The sequence below is a fragment of the Plectropomus leopardus genome, chromosome 15, assembly GCF_026936395.1.
Source record: "Plectropomus leopardus strain MGB_pleo_1.0 chromosome 15, ASM2693639v1, whole genome shotgun sequence".
In the NCBI taxonomy this organism is placed as follows: Eukaryota; Metazoa; Chordata; class Actinopteri; order Perciformes; family Serranidae; genus Plectropomus; species Plectropomus leopardus.
In genome coordinates this window covers 29,550,013-29,575,288 of record NC_142190.1, presented here as the reverse complement: position 1 = coordinate 29,575,288, position 25,276 = coordinate 29,550,013, and the positions used below count along the sequence as shown (strand labels likewise).

Here is a 25,276-nt window from a genome sequence, read left to right as displayed (position 1 = left end):
TGGGAACTAAAAGAAAACTTGTGACTGGAAAAGTTTATAAAACATGGCATTGGTTGCATTGTGAACCATTGTGAACCAAAAAATGCTAGGTGGGAATGCATTAGCTTGCTACGTTAATATCAGCCTGGAATTAACCTTCTTTGTGCAACTTCAAATGTTAAACCAAGTTAGAGGGTGAAATTTTTAACCTGCACATCTTGCATGCTGCAATTTGTTTTTTTGTTGATCAAGGTATAGTTTTTATATGCAAAAAAATTATCTTTGCTATAATTTTTTCCAGGTAGTCTCAGTTATGTAATGTTTGCTCATCGTGGTTCTGTCTTGAGACTTTATTGGATATTGCTGGATAGGTTCAAACAAAGTGTATCTAGGAAATTTAGTGCTGTGTTGCTGGAAATGAGTAGCATTAACATTGTTTGATTCAGAAAATTAATTCAAGTATCAAGTATTTTCTAGCCTCTATTAACATTCTCGAGTCATTGGTTAGTCCAAATCAAGTTGTACATTTTCTTTTACTTGACTCAAGCCTGGTCTAAAGTCATCAAATTCGTAACTCGTAACTGTGAGTCCACATCTCTGCAAAATATACTATAGTGTATCATTATTGTTTGTATTTTCCATATTTTTTGTTAAATTTTCTTTGACCAGATGTTTGCGTATATTATATTTTGTGTTTAATTGTCAAATGTTTGTGTAAAACATTTTTTGTGAAGTTTAAGTCACTGGACACGACTACAATCACCTAAAAGTGGTATTTTTCCACATACTATTCTAGATGCTACAACAGATAGTGCTAGAATGGAACGTTAGTTCTTGTAGGGGATGCATCAGGACGCGTTAGCTTTTAAATTACAAAAGATATGTGATCAAATGTGTCTCAGACCACCTTTGCAGGTGGTTTGAGTGATCAGATCACAATGCGCCCGGGTGGTCTTGTATATACTACTTGTGATCAGATCACCAAGATGCATGTTAGTATCAGGTATAAATAGGCATTCACTGTAATGGGTCACCAAAAGCAAGCAATGTTCAGGACCAATATAAAGTATGTAAAATTCTAGAAGATGGACTAAAACATGCAAATTCATTAACGTTTCTAGGTTTGTTGCATATCTGATATATAATACATTTTTTCATTTTGCTTTCAGCCATCATGTATGTGTACCTGAAGGTTCCTACTACTTAGGGAAAGTGGGATTTCAAACATGCTAAGACTTCTTTAATGCCACGTGGAATAAAATTTAAGTAGAATATCAGAGTCACTGAAATTGAAGGGGAAAAAAGCATGAATAGACATTAATTACTTAAGGTTTTATTGGATTTTCCAAATAAATATTGTAACATAAAACATGACTTTTTGGTGACAATAATGTGAGAAACATTCGATTAATGATTATTATTGTTTTTTTATGTTACTCATTATTTTAACTTTTTTTAATGCAATGTCAGAGAAAAACCCTGCGTACAAGTAGTAAACAGCAACTGTATCTCCGGCCTTACATGGTAGATGAATGACGGTATTAAATGGATGAAGTTATAAGAAGTCCTGTGTGAACCTGGTCTAGCCTCTGAACCTTTCTCTAAAGTACTCTGGTATTACTTTAAGTGTAGGAATTAAGAGAGTGACACTGACCAGTGTAAAGGTGTCGTAGGTTCTCATTAGCTCCTCAATCCGATACTGTTCCAGCACCACGACTCCCACCAGCGATGGGCTCTTAGCTCGGGCACAGTCCTCACAGTGCACCACATAGCTCTTCTTACTGCTGTTCTCACTGGTCACAAACAGCAGGTCGAACACCTCCACCTGCGCGCGCGCACACACACACATACATACACACACACACGCACACACAGTTCATACTCATAAGTTTGGAACCCATCATTCCAAAAAACAAAAACACAATTTTCTGTATGGACCCTAGACTGTATATTAAGATGAACATGACAGTTCGCCCAAAGTGTAACTTTTCAATCTCGATCGCCCCCTTGTGTCTGTCTGCAGTATAGGTCATAAAGCCTGCCCCTCCACATTAGAGTATGGGACATAGGCCAAATTAAAAACTTAAAGTACACACCAAATACATTTTTCCCCAGAGACGGTTTCTGTCACTGAAAGTAGCTGTCGTCAACCTGATGTTTGTTCAAGTGATTATTTTTATGATACTTTTGGGTTTAATGAGTTATTCAGTTTTAAAAATGGGGGATTTTCTGCCATGATTGACAGCTGTGACAGCCAATATATGTGTTCACATTCACATGATTCACACTGATCACGATTGGTCTGATAGGCATTTTGGCGGGAACTCCCCCACAGCAGATATCACTAATGCACAGACTCCGGTTCTCAATGATGTCACCAGAGCAAGATGGCAGCGGCCGTATCCAGGATATTTTAGCTTCACTTAAGCATAGCGGGGTTGTCCATCTTTATATCGGTTTACAGTATGGACAAACAACAAGTAAGAGAAAAAAGGACTCACGTCACACTCGTTGCAGTAATAGGCTGGCTCGTCCTTCACACGACTCTGGTAACAGATCTTCTTCCCCGCAGCCACCAGCTGGTCTCTCAGAATCTGGATGTGCTTGATGGACTGCAGCAGGCAGTGTCTGAGGAGGACAGAGAAGAGAATAATCAAAGATGTAAACAAACAAACACTCACACACACACGTGCACAAAGAGACATCTTACTTGATCATCTTGTAGGTATCTCGGTCTGTGATCTTGATGGTGCGAGCCACATTCCAGGAAACATGGATCATGGGAACGATTGACTTAACCTTCTTCACCTCGTTCCACTCATAGCGCTCTAGGGCTAGTTGGTATTGGTACGCTAAGAGAGCAAAAAACACAAACAGTGGTGAGCCTGAATGCAGGCGAATTAAACAGCGTGTTTAAGTTGTAATTTGACACCAAGAACAACGTCTGACTGACTGTCAAGCAAGAGATACTTTGCTGATTTTCAGCGCTGTATCACAACAATGTGGGTAGTATGTGTAAGTCAACTGTGGTAAACTTCCCTCCATTTAAGCAGCGCCCAGATCTTCCTGCTCATTTTCGTCATTCAGCGGCTTTTTGCTGGCTCCTTGGGCTGTTTCTCAAACTGCTGATTGTATGTCTGCATTTTTGTATGCCTGCCATCACCATAGCTACAAAGCATGGAGAGGTTCCCCTCCCTTTCTCGTTTTCAGAACTTTGGTATCACTGTTTGCTGTCTGTTTTCATGTTGATCACTTGTATTGCAGTGTTTGTTTGTCACTTGTTTTGAAAAGAAAACTGAAATAAAAACAAAATAAACAATAAAAACAATTTTTAAACATAATCCCAGTAAAACTAGGCAGTGGCCATCAAATAGGAAGATTCTGTTACTGCGCTGCCGACTTCCCTCAAATGTTTTAGTGCACTGTTTAGCTATAATAAAAGAGTTTGTGAACAGGTGGGCATCGTACAGTTTCCAGTATTGTTTAAAAAAAGAAAAAAGAGAGAATTATATATATTTATCTCAAGCAGTGAGATACTTTGTTAACTTGCTGTATCTCCATATATTTTTGGTTATCATCATAACTTACAGTTGAGTGGTCCCACATTCCAGGCAATGTTGTTGCACCAGCCCACCGCCTGGACCCAATGCACAGTCCCCGCATTGATCCACACCAGATCTCCCGGCCTCTGAATGAAGCGGTACACAGGAATGTTGGAACTGTAGAGGTCCTCCAGGACTGGCCACCAGGACCCTGTAAGGTAGTCTACTCCATGCCTGAGGGAGACAATTTGCAACAATTTACTGCTCCATGTGTTGTTAAAGCTTCTCTAAACGTGGCTTAAATGGTAAGAATGTTGATATGATATCAAAGTTGAGTGTCTCATTAAGTATCTACAAAAATCCGTGTGAAAATAAATGAACCCAACTATTAGAAAACTGAGTTCAAAATAGCTCATTTTGAGGATAATAGCATTTCTCCGGACTGTGTAGACGTGGCAGATCATGTTTTCATTGACACCTCGCCCAGCTTTGTCAACCGTCTCTCATCTCTGGGTGCTCTGACACTTTACGCTAAAATCGAAGCCACAGAGTGTTCTGTATCTCTATAAATTAATGAATGCTTAAGTTCGTTACACATTCACTCCATTTGGTGGTTTACTACTCTTTCACCCAAGACAGAGTGCCCAGAGTGTGCTCTGACAATCCTAGAGTGCAGCGCTCTGGATAAGCAAACGGTACATACCAACAGTGCTCTCAATTTACAACAGTCCAGTTTGTGCCCCAATGGGGTACACCTATTTGTTATCAAAACTATGAATGCAATGATAAATTATGGCACTGTGGGGTTAGCTGACACTGGTACCATGTTATTTATGTATTTGTATTATTTTATTGTTTTCCCATTTTCCACATACTCCCTGGTGTCGATGTGTGTAATGTTAGTAACGCAACATACACAAACACTGCGTGCTGCACAAATAATGTGTCTTTAGTTGAAGACTTGCTTGATAATCTTGATCATTTTTTATGCTTTTTAATATGCATGTAAGACCCTAAATTACATATTAAGAAAGTTTTGGGGGATTTGGGTTCCCAAAGGCTTTAAATCAAACAGGTACTTTACTCACTTCTCACAGAACCTGTTGATAGCCTCCCAATAGTGCTCGTGGACAGCGAACCACTCACAGTCACCAGGCCCGATGTTAATGTTGACTGAGCAGAAGTTGTTGTTCTCTTGATGACCTGATGAGACAGTTCATTCTGTCTTTTTAAACATAAGTCAGAGATTTACAAGTGTTGTCTGTACCTGTGTTATCAGACACACACTGACCTGGTGTGCGGCTGCCTGGCACCTTCATGTAGAGCTGGACGGTGTTCATGCCCAGGATGGTGTGACCGACGTGGCTGAGCATGTTGTTGCTGGACTCCACGCGCATGAAGGCTGGCAGCTTGAGCAGTTCCTGCAGCTGGGGCTTCCACCTTAGAAAAAAACACGGGTAATGAGAAACGACAAAGACCCTCTGTGGGTGCAGTTTAATGGGCAAATGAAACCACATACTCTCACCTTTTAGGGTCAGAGAGATCAATATTGGTCCCAAACTTTATGATCTTTCCAACTGTTTTCTGCTCTGAACTGTGGGAGAGAACAAAGTCTGAGTTAAGTAGTGTTGACAAAGGGACATATAAGATTTTGGGTTTTTTTTTTTGCTCACCCAGATGTGCTGTTAGCATGAACAGTTTGAGCTTTGCTGAGGATGCTTGCAGAACTGGATTTCATCCAGGCAGCACTGCCTTTGTTGGTTAATGTCAGAGCAGCTTTGGTGGCGGCTGATGTTTCTGAAGACTTTGTCCTCTCTCCTTCCTCTTCATTCTCGCTCTCTTTCTCCTCCTGCAACACATCTACATGAGCTTAGCTGAGAAGTTGGCCAAAAGTTAAAGATAAATACATCATAACATAGTTTCTGTCAAGTTTAATCCTGGACTAAGATTATGTGAAATGGATCATTATTTGCCTACCACAGGTGGATTTCATTAGTCGGTACAATTATAGCCTTTGGGAACCTAAATTACCAAAAATGTTCTTAATATGTAATTTAGGGTCTTACATGCATAATAAAAAAAACACCAAAAATGATCAGACATCAGCCTCAATACAAATTTTAAATATTGTCATTTTAATTGTTTCACAGTTTACTGAAGCTGGTTTGATTTGAATGTGTTGATCCCCAATCCATATCATGAAATATGGATAAAGCCAATCAAAAGCTCAAAGTCACGTGTCGGTTGATACTTATCTAGAATGCCAAATTAAAAGTCCTTAACACTCCTTTCAATAGGGTCTGTTTGGAAACACTGAGTGCTTTAACGTACTCTGGCACAAATTGGACTGTTGGTAAATTCAGAGCACTTTTGGAATGTACCATTCGGTTATCCAGAACGCTGCACTCTGGGAGGGTCATAGTGCCAGACAGAATGAATGTGTGATAAACTTAACCGTTTATTAATTTATGGAAAGATAGAACTCTCCGTGGCTTCAAACAACATTTTAGTGTAGAGCGTCAGACTGGATTAACGACCGCAGCCAGAGAGCTAGAACAGATAGGGCTGTACCACGTCGACTCTACTTTGCTCCATGGTTGTCATGGAGATAAGAGACAGTTGACAAAGATGGAATCCAAGGAGGTGTCAATCAAAACGTGATCTGCCATGCCTACACAGTCGAGACAAATGCTGTTATCCCCAAAACGAGCTCTTTGGAACTCAGTTTTCAAATAGTTGGAAACATTTATTTTCACTCTGATTTTTGCAGATAATTAATGAGACACTCAACTTTGATATAATATGTGCATTCTTACTAATTCAAGCCTTGTTTCCAGAAGCTTTAAAGGAATACTTTAACCACAAAATGACCATTTTAATGACTATTTCAGTTACTCGCATGTCAGCTTGATTCTTTCAAGATAACCTTGTTTTTCTCTCATACCTCTATATTCTGTGGTGCAGTGTAACTAAGAACATTTTTCATTTTGAGGCACTTTTACTTCACTTGAGCACTTTAATGTCAAACCACTTTATAATTCTACTCCATGTTAGAAGGAAATATGCACTTTTTAATCCTTAAGTATTATTTAATAACTTTTGCAAACAAACAATATAAAAATACACGAATGCAACTGAAACTATTAGTTGATAGATTAGACAATGAACCAGCAACTATTTTAATAGTCATTTTTCATGCAAAAACATTTCACTCTTTCAACTTCTGAAATATGCAGACTTGCTGCTTTTTTCTCTAAACTGTTCTGATTGTTTAAATTTATTAAAATTATTTTAAATTTTCTGCATTGAATATTTTTACTTTTAATACTTAAATGCAATTTCCTAATTGTACTTACAGACTTTTACTTAAGTAACATTTTCAATACAGAAAAAATCCAAAAAATGGCAATAATTTTTTAAGAACTGAAGCAATCAAGTGCTGGAACTGACAATGGTTAAACTATAATAAAAACATCCATTTACAAACTCTAACGCAACCTGTGCAGTATAATCCAGATCTCATGTATCCAGTCATATGCTCAGTGCTTTCCAAACACATGGATTTTCAGCAAAACTTGACTACCTGGTTATGCAAAAATCAAATGCACACACCTGCCCTACGCTCGTGCCATTCTCTTCTCTTCTTCTCATCCACTTAACATGGAACAATCTGTGTGCACGTGTGTACATGTGTTTGCCATGCAGGAAAATGTCTACCTGCAGGCTCTCCTGGAAGCTGGAGGCCTGGTACTGGGCGTATTTGGCAATGGTGGTGTGCGAGCGGCTGCTCTCGCAGGGCCACGTCTGCGCCGAACCATTGTGGTCCCAGTTCTCATCTGCGGGCTGCTGAACCTGAGTCCTCACTTCCACCGCATGCTCTGCATTGGCCTCCACCAGAGATTTGGTGGAGAACAGACCAAGGTCTCACATGAGGAATGAAGAGCAGAGAGAAGATAAATAAATTTCACCAAAAAAATGAATGTCCAAACATGTCATTTTTATGTTTTTACAATTTTCATCCTATGCTGTATTAATTAATTTAATCCATGACTCTTAGCTCAAAACGTTTCATAGGTATGACAGAAAAAAACATTTAGGAATACAAATTAAAGTAGTTCCTTTAGATCGGATAATTGTAAAAACACAGCTGAGCTAAGGCCGAACCGTCACATCATGGTGGAGCACATCAGGTCTGTACTCAAACATGGATCACAGACACTGCTGTAATGTGACTGTGAGAATGCAACACTGTAATTGCAGATTGTTCTCACAATGATTGTGAGATGCAGCATCCATAAAGAAAGTCCATTTTAAAAATTATTCAACATGTGAAAACATACATAAACATATAAAATAAACCCCACAGATTTATCATATATACATTTACATGTGAAAAATAATTGCCTCCTTCCTTTTTTATCTCTCGTTACCATCTCCTTGCATGACAATTTTTTCAAAACAATTAACAAAAGGTCCTAAATAATATGAAACAAATATGATCAGTTCTGTTGGCCCAAATAGAGTGATTAAAGTGGGGTCAGTGTTGCCTGATATGCCATAATTATCATATTTGTACGATAATTTTGCCCTCTGTACAATGTACGATCAATTATTCAAAAATTGCCGTAATGTACGATAATTTGACCACTGTGACACTTACAATAAGCACTTAGTTTAGGTTACACGTCTCATTTTAAGTAATTTCCTGGCTCCTACATCTGTGTATATGCATCACTTCTCACATGATCTCCTTACAGCCAATCATGTTCGTTGTAGGCCATGTTCGGGTCACATTTGCCGAGCACTGACCACCGTCGTTTGTTTTCATAAACACTTGGGCGCCAGCACCAGAATGAGAAGGCTGAGAATGTAGACTGAGAAATAGCTTGTCTCTGAGGCAGTGGGTATGGGAAGATTTGTAGATGTGTCAAAAAGTCGTTTAAATACGTGTTTACTAAAGTTCTAAACTTAACCTATTTGTTCACCAGATTGTGAATGGTGTACGATAATTTTTCTCAACATACGATAATTTTGAGCTTCTGGCACGATAGTTTGACACTATCAATCTGACAACACTGAGTGGGGTAAATGAACGGTACTTAGTGCGGTGTATAGACTTACTTAGGCGGAGGGAGCCAGCAAGGCCTCTGATGACAGTAACTGCATTTTTGGGATCAGTGCAGAACTGAAGCAGAACAGGAGAGAAGGCGTCTCTTTTGCTCTCCAACTGCAGGAGTAACGCAGAATTGTTGTGAATATTTGAACACAGTAAGGGAATTAATTAGTCTTGAAAACAAATGAAAAATACTGAAAGTAGGTTGGCAACATGATGCCTTGAAACAAGGTATAAAAGGACAGCTCACGCTGCTGCTATCCAGAAAACAATCCAAAGTATAATTCAAGAGATTTTAAATGATTTTAAAGACTTAAGGTACAATATACAGATGATTTGTTAATACGAGTCTAAGAGTCAATAGCCATACTAAGCTCATAAGCTGTACTAAGGCAAAGCTAATGCTTACATCAGCATGCTAACATGTTCACAATGACAGTGCTAGCATGCTGACGATATATGTTTTTTTTAATGTTCACCATCTTAGTGTAGTGCATCAGTATGCTAACATTTGCTAATTGGCCTTAAAGGGACTATTCACCCCCAAATCAAAAATACAGAATTTTCCTCTTACCTGTTGTGCTATTTATCCATCTAGATAGTTTTTGCTTGAATTGCCAAATGTTGGAGATTTTGGCTACAGAGATGTCTGACTTCTCTCAAACATAACGAAATTAAATGACATTCAGCTTATGGTGGTCAAAGGGGGCAAAAAATATTAGGAAAAACTCAACAGCAATGCCTCTTTCAAGAAATCATGACCCACTTCATCAATATAATCCACAGACCTTGTTGTAAGCGGTTTCATGTGTAAACTATTTTCTTTTTACCAAATTGTATAATCGTGCAAAAGGAAGAGTGAATCTACTGCTAGCTCACCTACAGACATTACTGTTTGACACTTGAGTTTTTGAAAAAAAAAAAAAAAAAAAAAATTGGTGTGCTTTTTGTAGCTTTTGAGCACCACAGACCGCTATAGGTAAGAGGAAAAAGGTGTGTTTTTGATTTGGGGATGAACTGTAACTTAAAACATTAAGTACAACAAAGGTTGATTAGGATGTCATAACTTTTGTGCATATTTGTGCATAAAAGACCACTGGACATTTTCGCAGAAGATGAAAAGTTAAAGGATCCCTGAGATTATTACAATTCATCCTAAAGAAAACATGACTGTCTGTTACGCCGATCTTTCAGACAGCTAATAAGATATTTGTTTGGAGGAAAGTGGTGGACTGACTCACCAGCTGACCGACAGGCCGAAATCGCCTTCCCTAGAACCATGCTGCTAGCATGGTTTTGCCATTGCAAAACATGTTTTAGGATTCTGTACTTCGTTGCTAGGCTGGATCATGTGTGTGGACTCACATAGATGCTTGGTGTAGGAGGGTTGAGCTTTTCTCGAGGAATGGGGATCTCTGTTGCAATGTTTGGTTTCACAGAGAGGGTGGAAAGCAGGAACGACTCCTTGAATTTTCCCTTCACCCTTGTCCCCCTGGAAAAGATTACACGGAAATAGGAAATCATCAACACGAACACTTTAGATATTAAACCAATACACACCAATCAGACCAAAACATAAAAACTAATGACAAGTGTGAATGACACAGATTAAATTATCAGTGTCATTCACAACACTGTTAAAATGCAAGGTTTTGCTGGGAAACCTTGGGTCCCGGAATAGACATGGATGCCCGTGGACAACTCCACCCCTCCAAACACTGTTGTTGACCAATTACACCCCCCGTGGCAATGGCATGTCCCAATGTACCATGCAACACCATAAAAACTACTCAGAAATGGCTCGAAGAATGTGACCTCAATGCATTGACCTTGCCTCTAAAATCCCCTGATCCTGAACTGATCAACTGCTGCAGGACGTGTTGGCACCAGACACTAAAGGAAACTCCCCAGAGGTCTTGTAAGGTCAGCAATGGGGGTACGTGAGTGTGGAGGCCAGGTTGAGCTCTTTGTCACGTTTCTCGGGCCATTTCTGAACAGTTTTTGCTGTGTGACAGGGTGCATTTTATTGGGGGGGTCACTGCCACAGGGGAGTGCCATTGCAATGACGGTGGGTACTTTGTCTGCAACAGCGTTTGGACGGACATTGCATTTCAAGTGGCATCCAGGACCCAAGGTTTCCCATCAGAACATGGCATTATAACTTAATGATCAATGCTGTTCACTTCAAAAGCCAGTGGTTACAATATTTTGTCTTATCAGCGTAGACTAATGACATGCTTTGATTGGGAGCATATTTATCTGAGTACTCACTTGCAGGATCTGACCACTTGAGCCCCCGAGTTTTCGATGCTGATCTTGGACAGAGGGATTCTTTGCTCCTCCACCTCAGATATGTGGAATGTTTGTCTTCCAGCATTCTCCACTTTAATCAAGATGATCTTTAGCTCCTTAGATAAACCCATGGACAATGCTTTCAGCTTCAGCGGGTCAACTGGCGCTGATGAGCTGGGAGGTTTACTTGCTGGTGTGGACACACATGATTTGGGTGTGCTGATTGTTACAGTTGACGCTGAGACTGAGGTCTTGGTATTTGTGTTTCCCGCAGCAGAGGATATCTTATTTTCTGATTCATTGACATCTTCCTTCTTCTTTGTTACGGTCTTTACCTCAGCATTCCCTGGGTCTGCTTTGTCTGTATGGATTTGTTTGCCATGTGGGGTTTGATTTTCCTGAGGAATCTGGCTCTTCGCACTATCCTTGCGAGGTTTGGGTGACTTTCTGGAGATGACGAGCACTGAGGATGCCCTTTCTTCCAAATCCTCTTTATTTTTCGAACAGATGACACTGCTTTTTTCTGCCTTGATCTGAATTTTGATCTCTCCCTCTCGCCCTCCATCATCAGCCTTTCGTTTCCTCTTTCTGTCTGTCCCTATGCATGCTGTCTCTTCACTGTGTCCTCTCCCCTCCTTGGTGGAGACAGTAATGAGGCCAGTGAAAGAGCCTGTGTGTGTCGTGGTCACACTCAGCTTTGCGCTCAGTGACCCTTCCAAAAGAGACGACTCCGTTCTCTCAGAACAGTTCTCCATATCTTTATCCAGTTCTTTCTCTTTCATGTCGTTCTCAGAGTCTTCGTGCTTCTTCTGCACTGGGGTGTCCATGACAGACTGTGTGGGATTGTGGGATTTCAAAAGTGTGTCTGAGGTGGTGTGAGTTGATGACTGATTACCAAGTTTGGAATATGCTGTGGGATCTGATTTGGGTGAAAAATCCTGATGCTCATGAATCTCTGGCCCCAATTCGAGAGATGACGAGTACTTCACTCCTCTGGTGGTGCCAGCAGGAGGCCCCCCAAATGGACCGCCTCGACATGTGACCCTCTGGCCTCCGAGAAAGGTGGCCAAGCTCTTGAAGACATCGTCCAAACCTGTTTTATGGTGGCAAAGCTCACGGAGAAGAGAGCCAGAGGCTTCCACTCTGCCTTCCATCTCTTCTTCCTTTTCTTTCTCAGCAACTTGTTCTGTTTCACACGGCAGACTGCAGAGTTCAGACGCACCATCTTGGGAATAATCAGCCGGTGTATCTATACAAGGCTCCTTATTTATATCATCAATGCTCTCACCTTCAACAGGAGGAGGAGAAAAGCACTGGGTGGGGCTGGGCTGGAGGACAGGTCTACTCATCACTCCCTTTTCTAGCTCCTCTTCGTCATCTCCCAGAGTTGATACTGGAGAGCCCTGCCAGCTGAGAACAGGAGGAGTATTTGCAAGGTTTTCTCCCATTTCCCTCAAATTTCCAATCACTGCCACAGGCTGTAGGTCTGGAGCGTTGAGGACCCCTACTTGCCCTCCTTCTTTGCCATGGATGGACTGCTGTAAGCTTATGGAACTTGCTGTACTGAGAGGTGTTAAGGCTTTAAATAAAAGGGAGGGGAGTGTGTCGTCGGGCTTTGCCTTGGATTGTTCCTCTGACTGGAATGAGACGATGGCGGGCCTCTTGGTTGTCTGGTCGGCGCTGGTGGCCCTGGGGGGAGACTGTACTAGCTGTTCCCTGACAGGGAGTTTTGGGGATATGCTGTTCTTGGGCATTTTGCGACTTTCAGATTTTGAGGATGGCTGAGGTGAAGTGCAGCTGGGATTAGGAGTGTTTGTGGATGGCCAGTGTGTCCTCTCTGGTCGTTCGCTCCTCTCTCTGTGCTTGTGTTTGGGTGGTGACTGGCCTTGATTCTTGGGGGACAGACTCGCACTCATTCTGGCCTCGTCGGAAGAGTTAAAAGTAGAGATGGAAGTTTCATTTTCTGTGACTTTACTTTTCAAACTTAACTTCCTCTCCCTCTTAGCTGCCTTATCCCTCTTCTTTTTTCTCTCAGCCAACCTCTTTTCCTCTTTTTTCTTTCGCCTCTTTCTCTCTTCGCCCTTTCTGTTTGTCTTCTGAGTTTCTCCCTTTCTCACTCTCTCTTTTTTCATCACTTTATCAGGCTTTTTGTGTTCCTCCAACTCCTTCTCAGGCTTGTTTGCTCTTGACCTGCTGTGTGGGGACTGTCGAGAGCAGAGGGATTGTGAGGTCTTTCTATATTTGACATCCAAAAACCTGGATTTTAAACCAGTGTGAGATGTGAGTCTCAGGGTGTTATTAGGGCTTCCCTGGTGTTTCTGCTGTCCAATGAGGCCAGGGCTGCACTGATGAATGATTAATGGATCCTTTCTGCCACTGGCCGCTGTGTATGAAGAGGGACTGGATGGAGCACGTGGACTGCTGGCAGTAGAACCTCCATCTTTAGGACTGCAGAGATGGGACGGATAGGGAGGAGAGTCTGCACCAGATGACCTGGAGAGGATTCGATCTCTTGAAGTGCCTCTTTGATGAGTTCGCTGAGGTTCCTGCAGAGTTAGCATTACAACTGTTAGGCTGTTGTTCAGGGATAGGACACTTAATTACATGTACTGTTATAATGAAATTAATAATTATAGCAGCAACTTAGGCTTGGTGAAATGTTTGAAAAAAACTTCTGTAAAGAGCTTTCTAATTACATATATGCTGTAGGCAAATGCAATTTCCTCTGTTTTTGCTCCAATTTTCCAGGTTTAGTGTAAAGATCAAAGAATTTTTTATGCATTCAATGGAAATATTTCTCTCAAATTTTGTTCACAAATTTGTTCAAGTCAATGTTAGTGAACACTTCTCCTTTTCCAGGATAGTCCATCCACCTGACAGGTGTGCTGTAGCATATCAGAATGCTAACAAATAACAGGTGTGTTTTGGGTGTGCAGTTTGATCACAACACAACACAACACAATGCTACAGATGTCACAAGTTTTGAGGGGGCGTGCCATTGGCATGCTGACTGCAAGGATGCCCACCAAAGCTGTTGCTGGTGAATTTAAAGAGCTGGGAGGGGGTTACGACATGCCCAGTCATGCAACCGTGTTGCCTCTCAAACCACAGCCCCTTCCTGCCCCCCCCCCCACACACACAAAAAATAGTCATGAGTGTGAGAAATAGTTGGTGAGTGGGTGGCGAAAGGGTTGGTAATGAAAGCACAATCCTGCTACCAGCATAAGCCAATAGCAAAATTCAAATGCAATAGCCAGGTTTCAACCTTTGGGGGGCAGTCATTATGCATATTCATAATCATAATAGTTGTCAAGAGTCGGACCTGAATCAATCAACAATATCACTAAGAGTGGTTTAAAAGTGGTTTAAGGGTTTAGTTACTCTATGTTCTTCTCTTATGTTCTTTTCACTACCATCTTCTTTTTTTGAGAATTTTTACATCCAACCTGTCAGGTTAACTAGCCTGTGACTTCCATATCCAGCATCTTCACTTGCAAGATCAGCAACCTCGACAGCTGATCCAAGTGGTTTGCGGAAACAAAGGATTTCTTAACAGACTGTAAAAAATTCCTGGGCTGGTGTGGTTACATGTGTTTTGCCGTTGTGTGGCTGGTTGGCTGTGCTGCCAAATTCTAAAAAGCCACTTGGAGACAGCTTGTAGTAGTGTTCATGGGCAACAGATCTCGTTGGCATCCCTGAGAATTTGGCAGTACATCCAACCAGCCACACAACGGCAAAACACATGTAACCACACCAGCCCAGGAATTCTAAATCTAGTGTTTTCACATGCAATATTGTCTGAGACTAGCCCCTGAGATGAGCTTCTCTGAGATTATTTCTGACAGTTTGTGCAGAAATTCTTCTGTTGTGCCAACCAATTGCTGTATCAGCTGTTTGGATGGCTGGTCTCACACAATCTCACAGGTGAAGACACTGGATGTGGAGGTCACAGGCTGGTTCACAAGACAGATTAGATGGACTGACAAATTTGCAGAAATGGCGTGAAGACAGATAATGGCACTGAAATGAACATTAAATTAACCTGAAAAAAACTCTGGTAGACACTTCTGCAGTCAGCATGCCAATGGCACATTCATTTAAAAATTGTGACATCTGTGGAATTGTGTTGTTTGATCAGACTTTGCATTTTAGAGTGGCCTCTTATTGTGACCATCCCAAGGTACATGATACCGTTTAATCTGCATCTCAATATGCCACGCTTGTCAGGTGGATGGATTATTTTATAGAGTGCTCACTAACAGATTTTAACACAGTTCTGACCAAAATGTGAGAGAGATTTATCTATTGAGTGCATGATAAAAGTCTTGGCTTTTTAACTTAAACCAGTGAAAAATGAGGGCAAAAACCCAAGTGTTATTTAAATGTATGATTCTCACTGTGCTTTGTTTGTGGTGGTGGCTCCGTGAGTCCTTTCCGTCCATAGTGTGTAGCGGTGGGTTGTGCTGTAGGGCCCTGGGGTGGCCTGTGTGCCGTTGATGGTGGTGATGATGGTTTTGGTGGCTGTAAGGCACACGGGTGTGGTCTGCTGGTGAAGACGAGATTTTCCGGTCGACCTTCCCCCTGCTTCCGTGATGTGGTGGTCTGCTGCCACAACTCTGGTTTGGAGCCGCTAGGTGACTATTACTGAAGCCATGCCCTCCAGCTCGCTGTTTAGAGGTCTCCTACAAAGTTTGGAAGCAATGGTAGAAATCAACGATGATCAAAATGTTGTTGTTTTTTTTCTGTTTAATTTTTAAATACTGATTATAGAAGCTTACCTGTTGCTGTGTTGTTGAGGTCCTGTGGTCAGAGTGGTGGATATGACCCGCCCTGTCATTAAGAGGCTTCCAGTCGTCTTGGCTACAGCGATGGTGGCGAGGTGGGGATGGGGCGTGGGCAACTAAAGGTAAATGCCTTGATCCAGGATGAGATGACTGAACAGAGAAGTATAAATATCATGGCACAATTGATGGGGGTTTTACCAACGGGTGGTGCTATTGCACAGAAATGAACAGGCCAGATAAGCGACTGTATGTAACAAAGGAACAAAAGTCAACAAAGTTTACCTGTTCAGGGCCAGAGTCTCTTCTTCTCTTGGCTGGACACTCTTCCCTAGAGAGTGGAGGTGGACTTTGCTGGTGCAGTTGCTCTCGCCGCTGGTGGAGGACCGGCCTTTTCCATGCTCCTGCTTTGTTGTTCATCATTCTATCGGGGAAGCTCCTGCGGCAGTCTGAGGGGGCCCAGCGTTCCATTGGGGATTGGAGGTCTCTGCTGTTGCGATGCAGACGAGGACCCCCTCGCTTACAGTCAAAAAAGAAAAAAAGGACATAAAAGAGTCACACTTCTAGTTCCATCGACAATTTTATTTTCAAAAGCAAACATTTTAGTCTGTTTTACTAAATGGTATATCATTTTACTATTTTGTATTTTTTAAATCTATTATCATACTTTGTGCTGTTATCCTTTCATTTACCTTTTATCAACTATTTAGAGAGTTAAAATTATTGTTTTGTATCTATAATAGTAATAACAACTTTATCTATATAGCACCTTTAAAAACTGTTTGACAGACAAAACAAAGGCAGGAACTCAGGGACTAATACAATAAAATCAACAAACATACAAAACAGATAAAGGTCTAGAAAAGTCAAACAAAAAGGCAAAAACAAGATGCGTATACAAAAGGTCAACAAGAATAAAGCAAATAAAAGGAATAAAAGTAATTAAAACAGGCAGATATCAAAAAAGGCAGTTAAAGTACTAAATGAAAAAAGGTTTGGAAAATATAATAATAAATGAATAAAGGATGATAAAAATAATATAAGAAGTAATATAACAAGACAACATCACATTGGTGGGGTTAAAACTGATATGAAAAACAGATGAATGAGAGATATGTAGATGAACAAGTAAATCAATTAAAACGTAAAAAGGTGGAAAGAACAGGACATAAGGAGGACAGGGTACAGATAAATAGAGTGAGAGCAGCAAAATGAATAAAGGCAAAGATAAAAAAAATTAAATTAAATTAAATAAGATTTAAAAATAGGTTTTAGCCTCTGGTGTTTCCTCACTTATGGTAGCGTTTCCTCAGTTCCCAGTAGTACTCTAGTACTCTTATTTTAGTGCTTTCATCAATTAGAAAGTCTTGCTTTTTTTTTTTTTATCTGTATGTGTGTGTGTGTGTGTGTGTGTGTGTGTGTGTGTGTGTGTGTGTGTGTGTGTGTGCACGTGCACGTGCGTGCGTGCGTGCGTGCATGCGTGTGTGAGTGTGTAGGGGGGACTTCTGGTTTTCTTGTATGAAGCACTTTGTCTTGTAGTTTTGTTTGTATGAAAAGTGCTATACAAATACAGTCTGACTGATTGGTTGATGAATACAAACTCTTTTGAAAGTAAAACTAATCCAGATCTGCAGGGCTCACCACAGAGTTGCTGACATTGTTGTCCCAGTTTGTGTAGCGCTCCCCTGGTCCTGTCAGGTAGCCACTGTTGGTGTCAGCTCGGCTGTGGAATGAGCGTGTGGAGTTGTGGTGCCAGTTCTGGGCCTCAAACGGCTGCTCTTTGCTATCCCAGAGACGTAGAGGCTGTCTGTGCCCCTTAGAAATCCCCTTGTCCTGGACATGGCTGAGTGTCCTCTCCCCCCTGAGAAAAACAACTGAACTTACCAACATGTATCAAGATGTGGAAACTTATTCAAAATTAGGATATTTCAGCATGACGGGCACAAATATGACTTGATGCACGAGGTAAATATTCATATTCATGGTGGACTGTTAAGCTGCTTTAGTTGTGTAGCTCTATTAAACCGTTTTAAAAATCCATACTCTATTCATCCAAGTGGTTCAGTAGAATACACTGAATTTTTTTGCAAAATTGCTCATATATTCATTCTGTTTTACTCACCTATTATAAAGACGATTTGATGGTGGATGATGTGATTGATTGCGCCCTCCTTGGCATCTGTGGGAACAAATAACAGAAATATAGAGAAAATGTGCAGCGTCTCAAGGCAATAATTCAGCTGAGTTAAAAAAAAAAAAAATACAGAGCATAAATAAAAGTCAGGTTGAACCAGGTTAACCGGCCATCACTCTCTCTTTGCCAGTATTTGCTTTGTATATATGCTCGCTCTTTGAATGTCAAGTTGTTCCATCGATGACTGATAATTTTGCAACATGGTGCGCTTCTTTTTAAGTGACTTTTAGTGACGTCTTTTTAATATCACATGAGGAAAATATTTAAATATATCCACTTTTGTGACAAAAGACTTTTTTGACCTCACTTGTTATGAAATTCATTTGCATTAACTTGCTAATAAAGATCTTTTTTAACCTTTTAAGCCTGAGAAAATTGGCTTGATTTCTTACAAAAACATGTAAAGAGCAGCTTAAAAAGAAATGGCCTAAAATTGAAAAATAAAGAAAAGAAGGAGTAAAAAGCAAAAAAACAAAATAATGCAAAAAATTACCATCTGTATATCGATTACTCAAAACATATTAACTGGAATTCATGAAGGAAACTTTCTTTTTCTGGCGTGCTTCCACGATGAAAGAAGAATCCCAAAAATGCAAAAACTCTTTATGAATGGAAAAATGAAATGGGGTCCAAATAAAAACAACAACAAAAAAAACTACATCAAAAAATCTGTCTATAAACTTTCACACAACTTGTGCAGTATATTCTAAGCCTTCTTTATCGAGTAAAATGCTCAAACATGTGTGCTTAAAAAACAAAATATGAAACACTTCCAACTACGAGTAGAGTGCCCTGAGTTGCCCTGTTAGACGTGTATATTGTAATGTTTAAGCAAAGATGTATGTGTTATACTGAATACTGAACATACAACTGGATAAATGAAACCTGGGTTATTCTGCTTCAAAACGTTTTGAAAGTGTTTCTAAACGGATGGTTTGATACAGTTCCTTGTTGTTAAATTTGGACCCTGATTACTTCAATTCACGAAGAATGTTTACTTTTTTTGGATGCTTTGTTCACTGTGGAGGCATGCGAGAAAAACAATGTTTTACAAACAAATTCAAGGTAACGCGGTGAGTATGTGATATACAAATGGTCATTTTTTTCAGGTGAAGTATTCCTTTAAATCAAAACCATGCATAACTAAGTCTTTAGTTTGGCCTTGAAACGAAAATTGTGGTGCTGTTTCTCAACTGGATTTGATCCCATTTTTTTCTTTTAAAAACCAACCAACAGCACTGTATGTTGCTCAGTGGAAAACCTGTCTATGGTGGCTATACCTGGCTATGCTAAGAGCTGCTTTTTTTTCAAATATAATTTACTGTTTATATTTTACTGATATATTGTACATCCTCATCAGAGTCACAATTATCACTATTACAGTCACCACAACCACATGTCTACAAACACAATCATGTTAATCAGAGTGACGCTCAGCTGCTGCCGTTCAATAGTCAGACTGAGGCTTCTCTCGGCTGAACAACTTGTAGTTTCATTCAGCAGAGTCCGACTTGTTTCGACTGCAGATGGGCTCCAGCTCACAGCTGCAGCCAGAGTAAGAGCTGTTCATGAATATGCTCATCACAGCTTCAGTTAATCAGTCAGTCTCTTAAAGTGGTGCTTAGCTTGAATCAACCCAGACAACAAAGGCTGAAGTCCCACCTGCTGGAGTGACCCTTGCTGGGGGAAGGTCAAGCCTCGAGTAGTGCCACTATCCACTCCCACTGAGCTTAAATCATTGTCAGGGAGGCTCCGGACATTTTTTCCCCCAACACTGTAGGTGTTGAAGGCATTTCTATTGTATCTGCTTTCTAAACAGCCAACAATGTCCCCTTTGACTTCTGTGAAGCTTATACTGACTTCCAAACAACCCAGAAGTCACAATATTTCGACCTCCTACTAGAAAAAGTTAAATGGAACGCCACTGACAGTTGGAGTTCCTACTTGTGAACTTGGGGCAAATTATGAACCCTGACTAACACTGGGCGGTGTTGCCTTGAAATAATATCATGCTATTTGTGGGCCATATCACAGTACACGGTATATATCGCTATATTTTAAATCTCCTCAAAAGCTTCATTAATGCTGGACTGGGCAACAAAATCAAATGTCATGAGATGACGAAATATGTAGATACTGATACTGTGACAATATTTTAGGGATGACTATTTTTGCTTAAACAAAATATTTAGACAAAGAGATTTTTGATTATCATCAGTAATGTGGATTTAATGACTTAAGTGGGTGAAGGCAAGTATTAGAACAAGTAGAACAGTCTGATAAGTTTAGAAAATTACATCACTTTACTCTACTGCAGCCTTTAAAAATCAGGAAAAGACAACACATATCATGACGATATCCAAAATCTCAGACGGTATGTGGTCTCATATCACGGTAACGGTATGTATCGTGTACATTGCCAGACCCTACCCCGACTTCAGCGCTCTGACGTCAAACGACAATGGTAGCATCAATGGAGGCCACGGAGGCACACATTGTAAATGGTAAGAAATCAACTAAAAGGCAATGTCAAGTATATTTGCACGTATTTTATTTATATGATACTGTACATCTACTATCATATAGTAAATCCTGTTCTGCATGTAAACTGATGTCAAAATATGTCACCAATGTTATTAGGTAGCTGGTTATGGTAAACAATCTCCAAGCCCGATTTTCTCTGTACAAAAGTTAATCTGGAAAGTGGTGACAAATTTAAAAATGCCAAAAACTAAAAGGAAAATGTGATAAAATTAGGAAATCTACATTTACTGACTTTTGCTGATTACCTACCCGTGTAGCTAGACTGGAGCACAGTTAACAAGTAGGCTAACGTAGGCTATATTTATGTCGCTGGATCGGTGAAGAGTGTGCGATTTGGAATATCAGTAATGACAGCCATTCAGTGTTATCATCACACAAACATTAGAGTCTTCCCGTTTTACAAATAGACACGGGAACACCAGTTCATCACTGTCTGTCATGTTTTTTCTTTACGTTTGGTGTTGTGCACCTGGTTGTGCGCTTGGAAGTCAGAAGCCGAAAATTTCAAGTGGGAAATTCTATCCTCCGACTTTGAATGACAAGCAGCATTACTGTGGTTTTATTGGAAGTCTTGGTTGACGTTGACATCTAAAGGTCATAAAGCATGACCAGTTAAAAAATAAAAAAGTACACAGTACAATTAATACATTAGATGCTATATCCACTGCACTAAGCACAATCCAGTGTATTGCACTACTATTCTTTTAGAATATAAAGATAACACTACAGAAAGAATATGTGTGAGTGTTGTGATGGTGCTGTTGACCTTTCTGTGTGGCTCCAGGGGTGACCGTTTACAGGAGCCCATTGTCCTCTGTTAGGTCCTCCAGCCGGATAGGAGTCCCATGTGTTACGGCCAGAGTACAGCTCTGCTGGGTGATACATGCAGCCTGGAAACACAGATGATAAATAATAAATAAATAAGTTAAAAACTAAATCAATATGAAATCTCATTTTTAAAAAAAACCATCTGAATACATAAAACGCAGTATGGAAGTGCTACCAGTTTCAACCAAAAGAATCTAAGCAATGGCAACCAGCAGTCTGCACTGAAGCTTCAGTTCCTTGATGCTTTATCAGGAGACTGCTCTACTTCCTTGTTCATTTTTTGAAAAAGGCCTACAGAAAGACCCAGCTGGCAATTTTGGTTCTAAAAACATTCTGAGAATGCAACCGATGCAATGTTTTAGTAATGTTTTCAGCGGGCAATGATGGACATTCATTTCAGCATTTTCTTTTAGTTCCCAAAATGTTCTTAAAATTAAGCTACCAATCTGTATAAACATCCTTTTTTCTTTTTTGTGTTTGTTAACATATCACATTACATTAATTTTTTTAAAAAGGGTCTTTAACCTCAGGCCTCTAACATCTTCTGAACGTTGCTTTGAAAATGTTTTTCCTTTGTTCTCATGTAACATTGTGGGAATGTTTTATCAAAGAACATCTACGATCTGTCACCTCTCAACATCACCAGAACATCCTCCGAAAGTTGCAGTTTTAACATTGTGTCTCAGTCAGCATTTAACCTTAAAGGGACATAATTTGAAATGATAAACATCCTTCTTTGAGCTTTAAATTAAAGTGTTTTTTTCAAAACATTATTGTAAATTGTAGGTAATGCTAGCCAATGTTGTGGGAACGTTCTCTGCTAGCTGGGGAGTCCTGTACTAACAGCCTCATCCCCAGAATAAAAAAGCAGCACTGTTCATTTCTGCAAACCACAGATTCATTACATTTCTATGTTTCATATGAATCATATCAACTTTTCTAAAGTGGTGTATATATAGGTGTATGTATAGTACATGAGCTGACTTTTTTCAGACTCATCAGTTTTTTCAACCAGGGATACAGCCGTGAAATGCAGTTGTTTTTTAACCAAGACATCGCAGTGTTTCCTACTGGGACAGCGTCATAGAAGCAGTTGTATTTTAGCGAGTCATTGCTGCATTTCAAGCAGCTTTTTGGCCACCAAATGCAGGTGTTTTTTTTTTTTAGACCTGTCATTATGTTTACATTCGGGAGAGTGACATGGAAAGTGGTTGTTTTCTCTAGGCCATTGCTGCGTTTCCTAAAAGGATAGTATCGTAAAATTTATTTGTACGAAAATTATAATAATAATTAATATTTTATGTTGGTATGAAGTTAAGAAATCTCAAACTATAGTAGCCGGTGAACACTACAAAACACTACACTCAGCAACTCACACATGGATATATTTAGGGGGTTTGATGACACATTCTGAACATCTGCAATAACTGCTGAGCTTTGTTTTCACACATAATACAGCTGATAACAATCTACATCTTCAAATGACTGCTTTAATGTACGACTGTGATACTAGAAAGTGCTTCAGTGGTTATACATGTCTGCATTTAAACAGCCATTCACACACACACAAAGTACAGAGACAGAAATTGTAGTTACCAGTCTTGGTCTGTGTTTGGGAGGCCCTCCACTTCACACCTGAGATCACAGAAACATAAATGTGAATCATTGCTTTTGTTCTGGCTGACCCCTTTTGGTGTGTGATTTACATCCTCAATATAAATGTCATTCTGTGTATCTTTAATACATTTTTTTTCAACTCATGCTGTGTTTTCTGCAAAACTGTATCTGTTCAGCGGTCCTATCATGAGTTAGCCAGAGCTGCATTGTGCATTCAGCTTCTCTCTAATCACCGCTGCACAGCAGACACCACAGCCAGTGGCTATCCAAGAAAAAAAAGCATGGCATTAAGACAAAAGGCCATGGCAACATCACTTTACGAACAAAGGAAAGCAGAAGAAAAAAACAAAACAGGCTGGGCTGCTGTAGTGTTTTTATCAGTTTACAGTAAAAGCTTGTGATTATTTTCTTCTCTGACAGAACTCAGATCACCAGCACCCATCTTCCACCCAGACTCACAGTTCATCCTCAGCTGCTGGTTCAGTGCGCTTCATTTGCATCAACTTCCAGAGGTGCTGCGAGCTCGATGGGTTAGGTGTTTGGCTGCTTGTGTCTCACCAGAATTTCAAGTTCTTCACTTACTGTCTAATCACAATCCCTAATCCTTAGCCTCCTCTGCCTACTCTGCATATTTTTCTACTAGAGCTGTTGAATATAGTCATTTTTTTACCATGGGGCAGAAAAGAAGTCTTCATGTTTCTGCAAACACTTCAACAATCAGTACTCTGTGTTGAAATGACCTTGTAAAAGATCAACTATGCATGCTGGACAGAGCATCACTGCACCTCTGACAGGCTGCACCTCTGTGTGCATTTCCCACAGCTATTTATAAATACGATGACGAACTGCTACTTTTTACTATTTCCTTTGCGGCACCTTTTACATGTATGTGCCATACAGGTTTGTTCGTGGTGTGTAATAACCTCTCAGTGAGCGCTGGGTGAGCAGCCTCTTCAAGGGTCCATTTCCTCCCAGTTGCTAGAGCAACTGGAGCCAGACTGCTGTGGCTCTAGGCTTTTTAGAGTCAATTTATTTTCAGAGTTGAAAGAGGACACAAAAGACCTTTATGTATACAAAACGCTCACTGCTAAGATAAATCAAGACTACATGCTTTTATCCTAACATGCGCTGTTTGTATACCACCAGTTGCTAAATAAAGCTGTACAATGGACACAGCACGTCTGGTTATCCACACTAATCCTCACATCACCTCCTGCTCTGCTAAAATCTGCTTTTTGGGAGACCAGCTTTGGGTGCTTCTCCACTGATGCTGAAATAACATCTTTATCATTTGCTTTACAGCTTAAGATCTTGGGTGTATGACTTTATTTTTTATTTTGTTTTTTATTGGCAGCCAGAAGATTTACAAAAAATACAGTTACAAAAGCTTTACTTCAAGCCTGTTCTGGCAATAATAAATCACAGCAAAATCAAGTGCTTCAAAGTAATAAGTAAAAGTATGAGCCAAAAGACTAGTTAGTAAGTAAACAAGCGAAAGCACACAAGGATAGATAAAATTTAAAGGTTATATTATTAAAATAAACAAATTAAATGAAAGATATTAACAAGAAGAAGCAGAGGAAGAAGAGAAGAAAAAAGAACAGAAAATGAAAATTTCCATTAGATTCCTAATCAAGACAGCCATCTCTATTATGTGAAGGACTTTGATCAGTTAGGTCTCACATAAAGAGAGAATAAATTAGTTAAATTAAAAGAAATAAAAATAGGAAAAGTGAACAAAAATAAATAAATAAATAGATGTACATTTACTTGAGGCTTATTTTGTTTGTACAGGAAGACATTAGAATTTCAAAATGAAAATTATCGAGTGCCCTCCCCAATGCCATTTTCATAGGCATTAACTGCTGGTACAAAAAAGAAAAAACAACCTATATACATTACAGAACAACTGGGAAGAATGTTAATATTCACATAATGTCCAGGTTTCTCATCTAAAGTCTTGTCTTTGGGGTTTTATAAAGTCAGTCCATCTTGACCATATATATGCTGAGTTTATCTTGCTGTAATCTGAGGGAATATGTGAGTTTCTGCATAATATATGACTTTAATCTAAGACTATTCATACCAACTACTGCTTTCATTGTTTGTGTCTCAATTTTTCATTCCTTAGACAGTTAAAAAAAACCTTATTGTGCTTTTAACCCTGAGTTGCTGATATTTGAGCAACATTACAGAGATAGCGGACAGACCATCTGTTGTGGACCCTCCCTGTTGCACACTGCTGGGACACACTGTTGGTACAGTACAATGTTGTAGGGGGAGCTTTCAGTCAGCAGCAGCAGCGTAAATTTGACTCTACACAACAATAGTTCTGTGCTTCCTATATTAAACCCATCTGCGTAGGGTTAATTCAAGACATCTGGAT

At 39.9% G+C, this 25,276-nt stretch overlaps 1 protein-coding gene across 2 annotated transcripts in view; it reads right to left on the bottom strand.

Moving 5' to 3' along the window:
- The window catches only part of kdm6bb (lysine (K)-specific demethylase 6B, b), a 36,630-nt gene that overhangs the window by 5,081 nt on the left and 6,273 nt on the right, over positions 1-25,276 (bottom strand). The window contains exons 3-21 of one of the 2 annotated variants that reach the window (XM_042499338.2): positions 22,870-22,908; positions 21,212-21,335; positions 17,830-17,886; positions 17,349-17,568; positions 15,993-16,226; positions 15,705-15,860; positions 15,324-15,608; positions 10,906-13,472; positions 10,000-10,126; positions 8,643-8,748; positions 7,239-7,444; positions 5,195-5,370; positions 5,047-5,115; positions 4,813-4,961; positions 4,610-4,724; positions 3,568-3,755; positions 2,690-2,831; positions 2,481-2,607; positions 1,634-1,804 (exon numbers count right to left, since the gene is read on the bottom strand). In XM_042499338.2, coding sequence (XP_042355272.2) covers positions 1,634-1,804; positions 2,481-2,607; positions 2,690-2,831; positions 3,568-3,755; positions 4,610-4,724; positions 4,813-4,961; positions 5,047-5,115; positions 5,195-5,370; positions 7,239-7,444; positions 8,643-8,748; positions 10,000-10,126; positions 10,906-13,472; positions 15,324-15,608; positions 15,705-15,860; positions 15,993-16,226; positions 17,349-17,568; positions 17,830-17,886; positions 21,212-21,330 — 5,214 coding nt within the window. In that variant the 5' untranslated portion in view covers positions 21,331-21,335; positions 22,870-22,908. The remainder of the gene's footprint in view (positions 1-1,633; positions 1,805-2,480; positions 2,608-2,689; positions 2,832-3,567; positions 3,756-4,609; positions 4,725-4,812; positions 4,962-5,046; positions 5,116-5,194; positions 5,371-7,238; positions 7,445-8,642; positions 8,749-9,999; positions 10,127-10,905; positions 13,473-15,323; positions 15,609-15,704; positions 15,861-15,992; positions 16,227-17,348; positions 17,569-17,829; positions 17,887-21,211; positions 21,336-22,869; positions 22,909-25,276) is intronic. The other variant, XM_088088519.1, reaches the window with a different exon arrangement.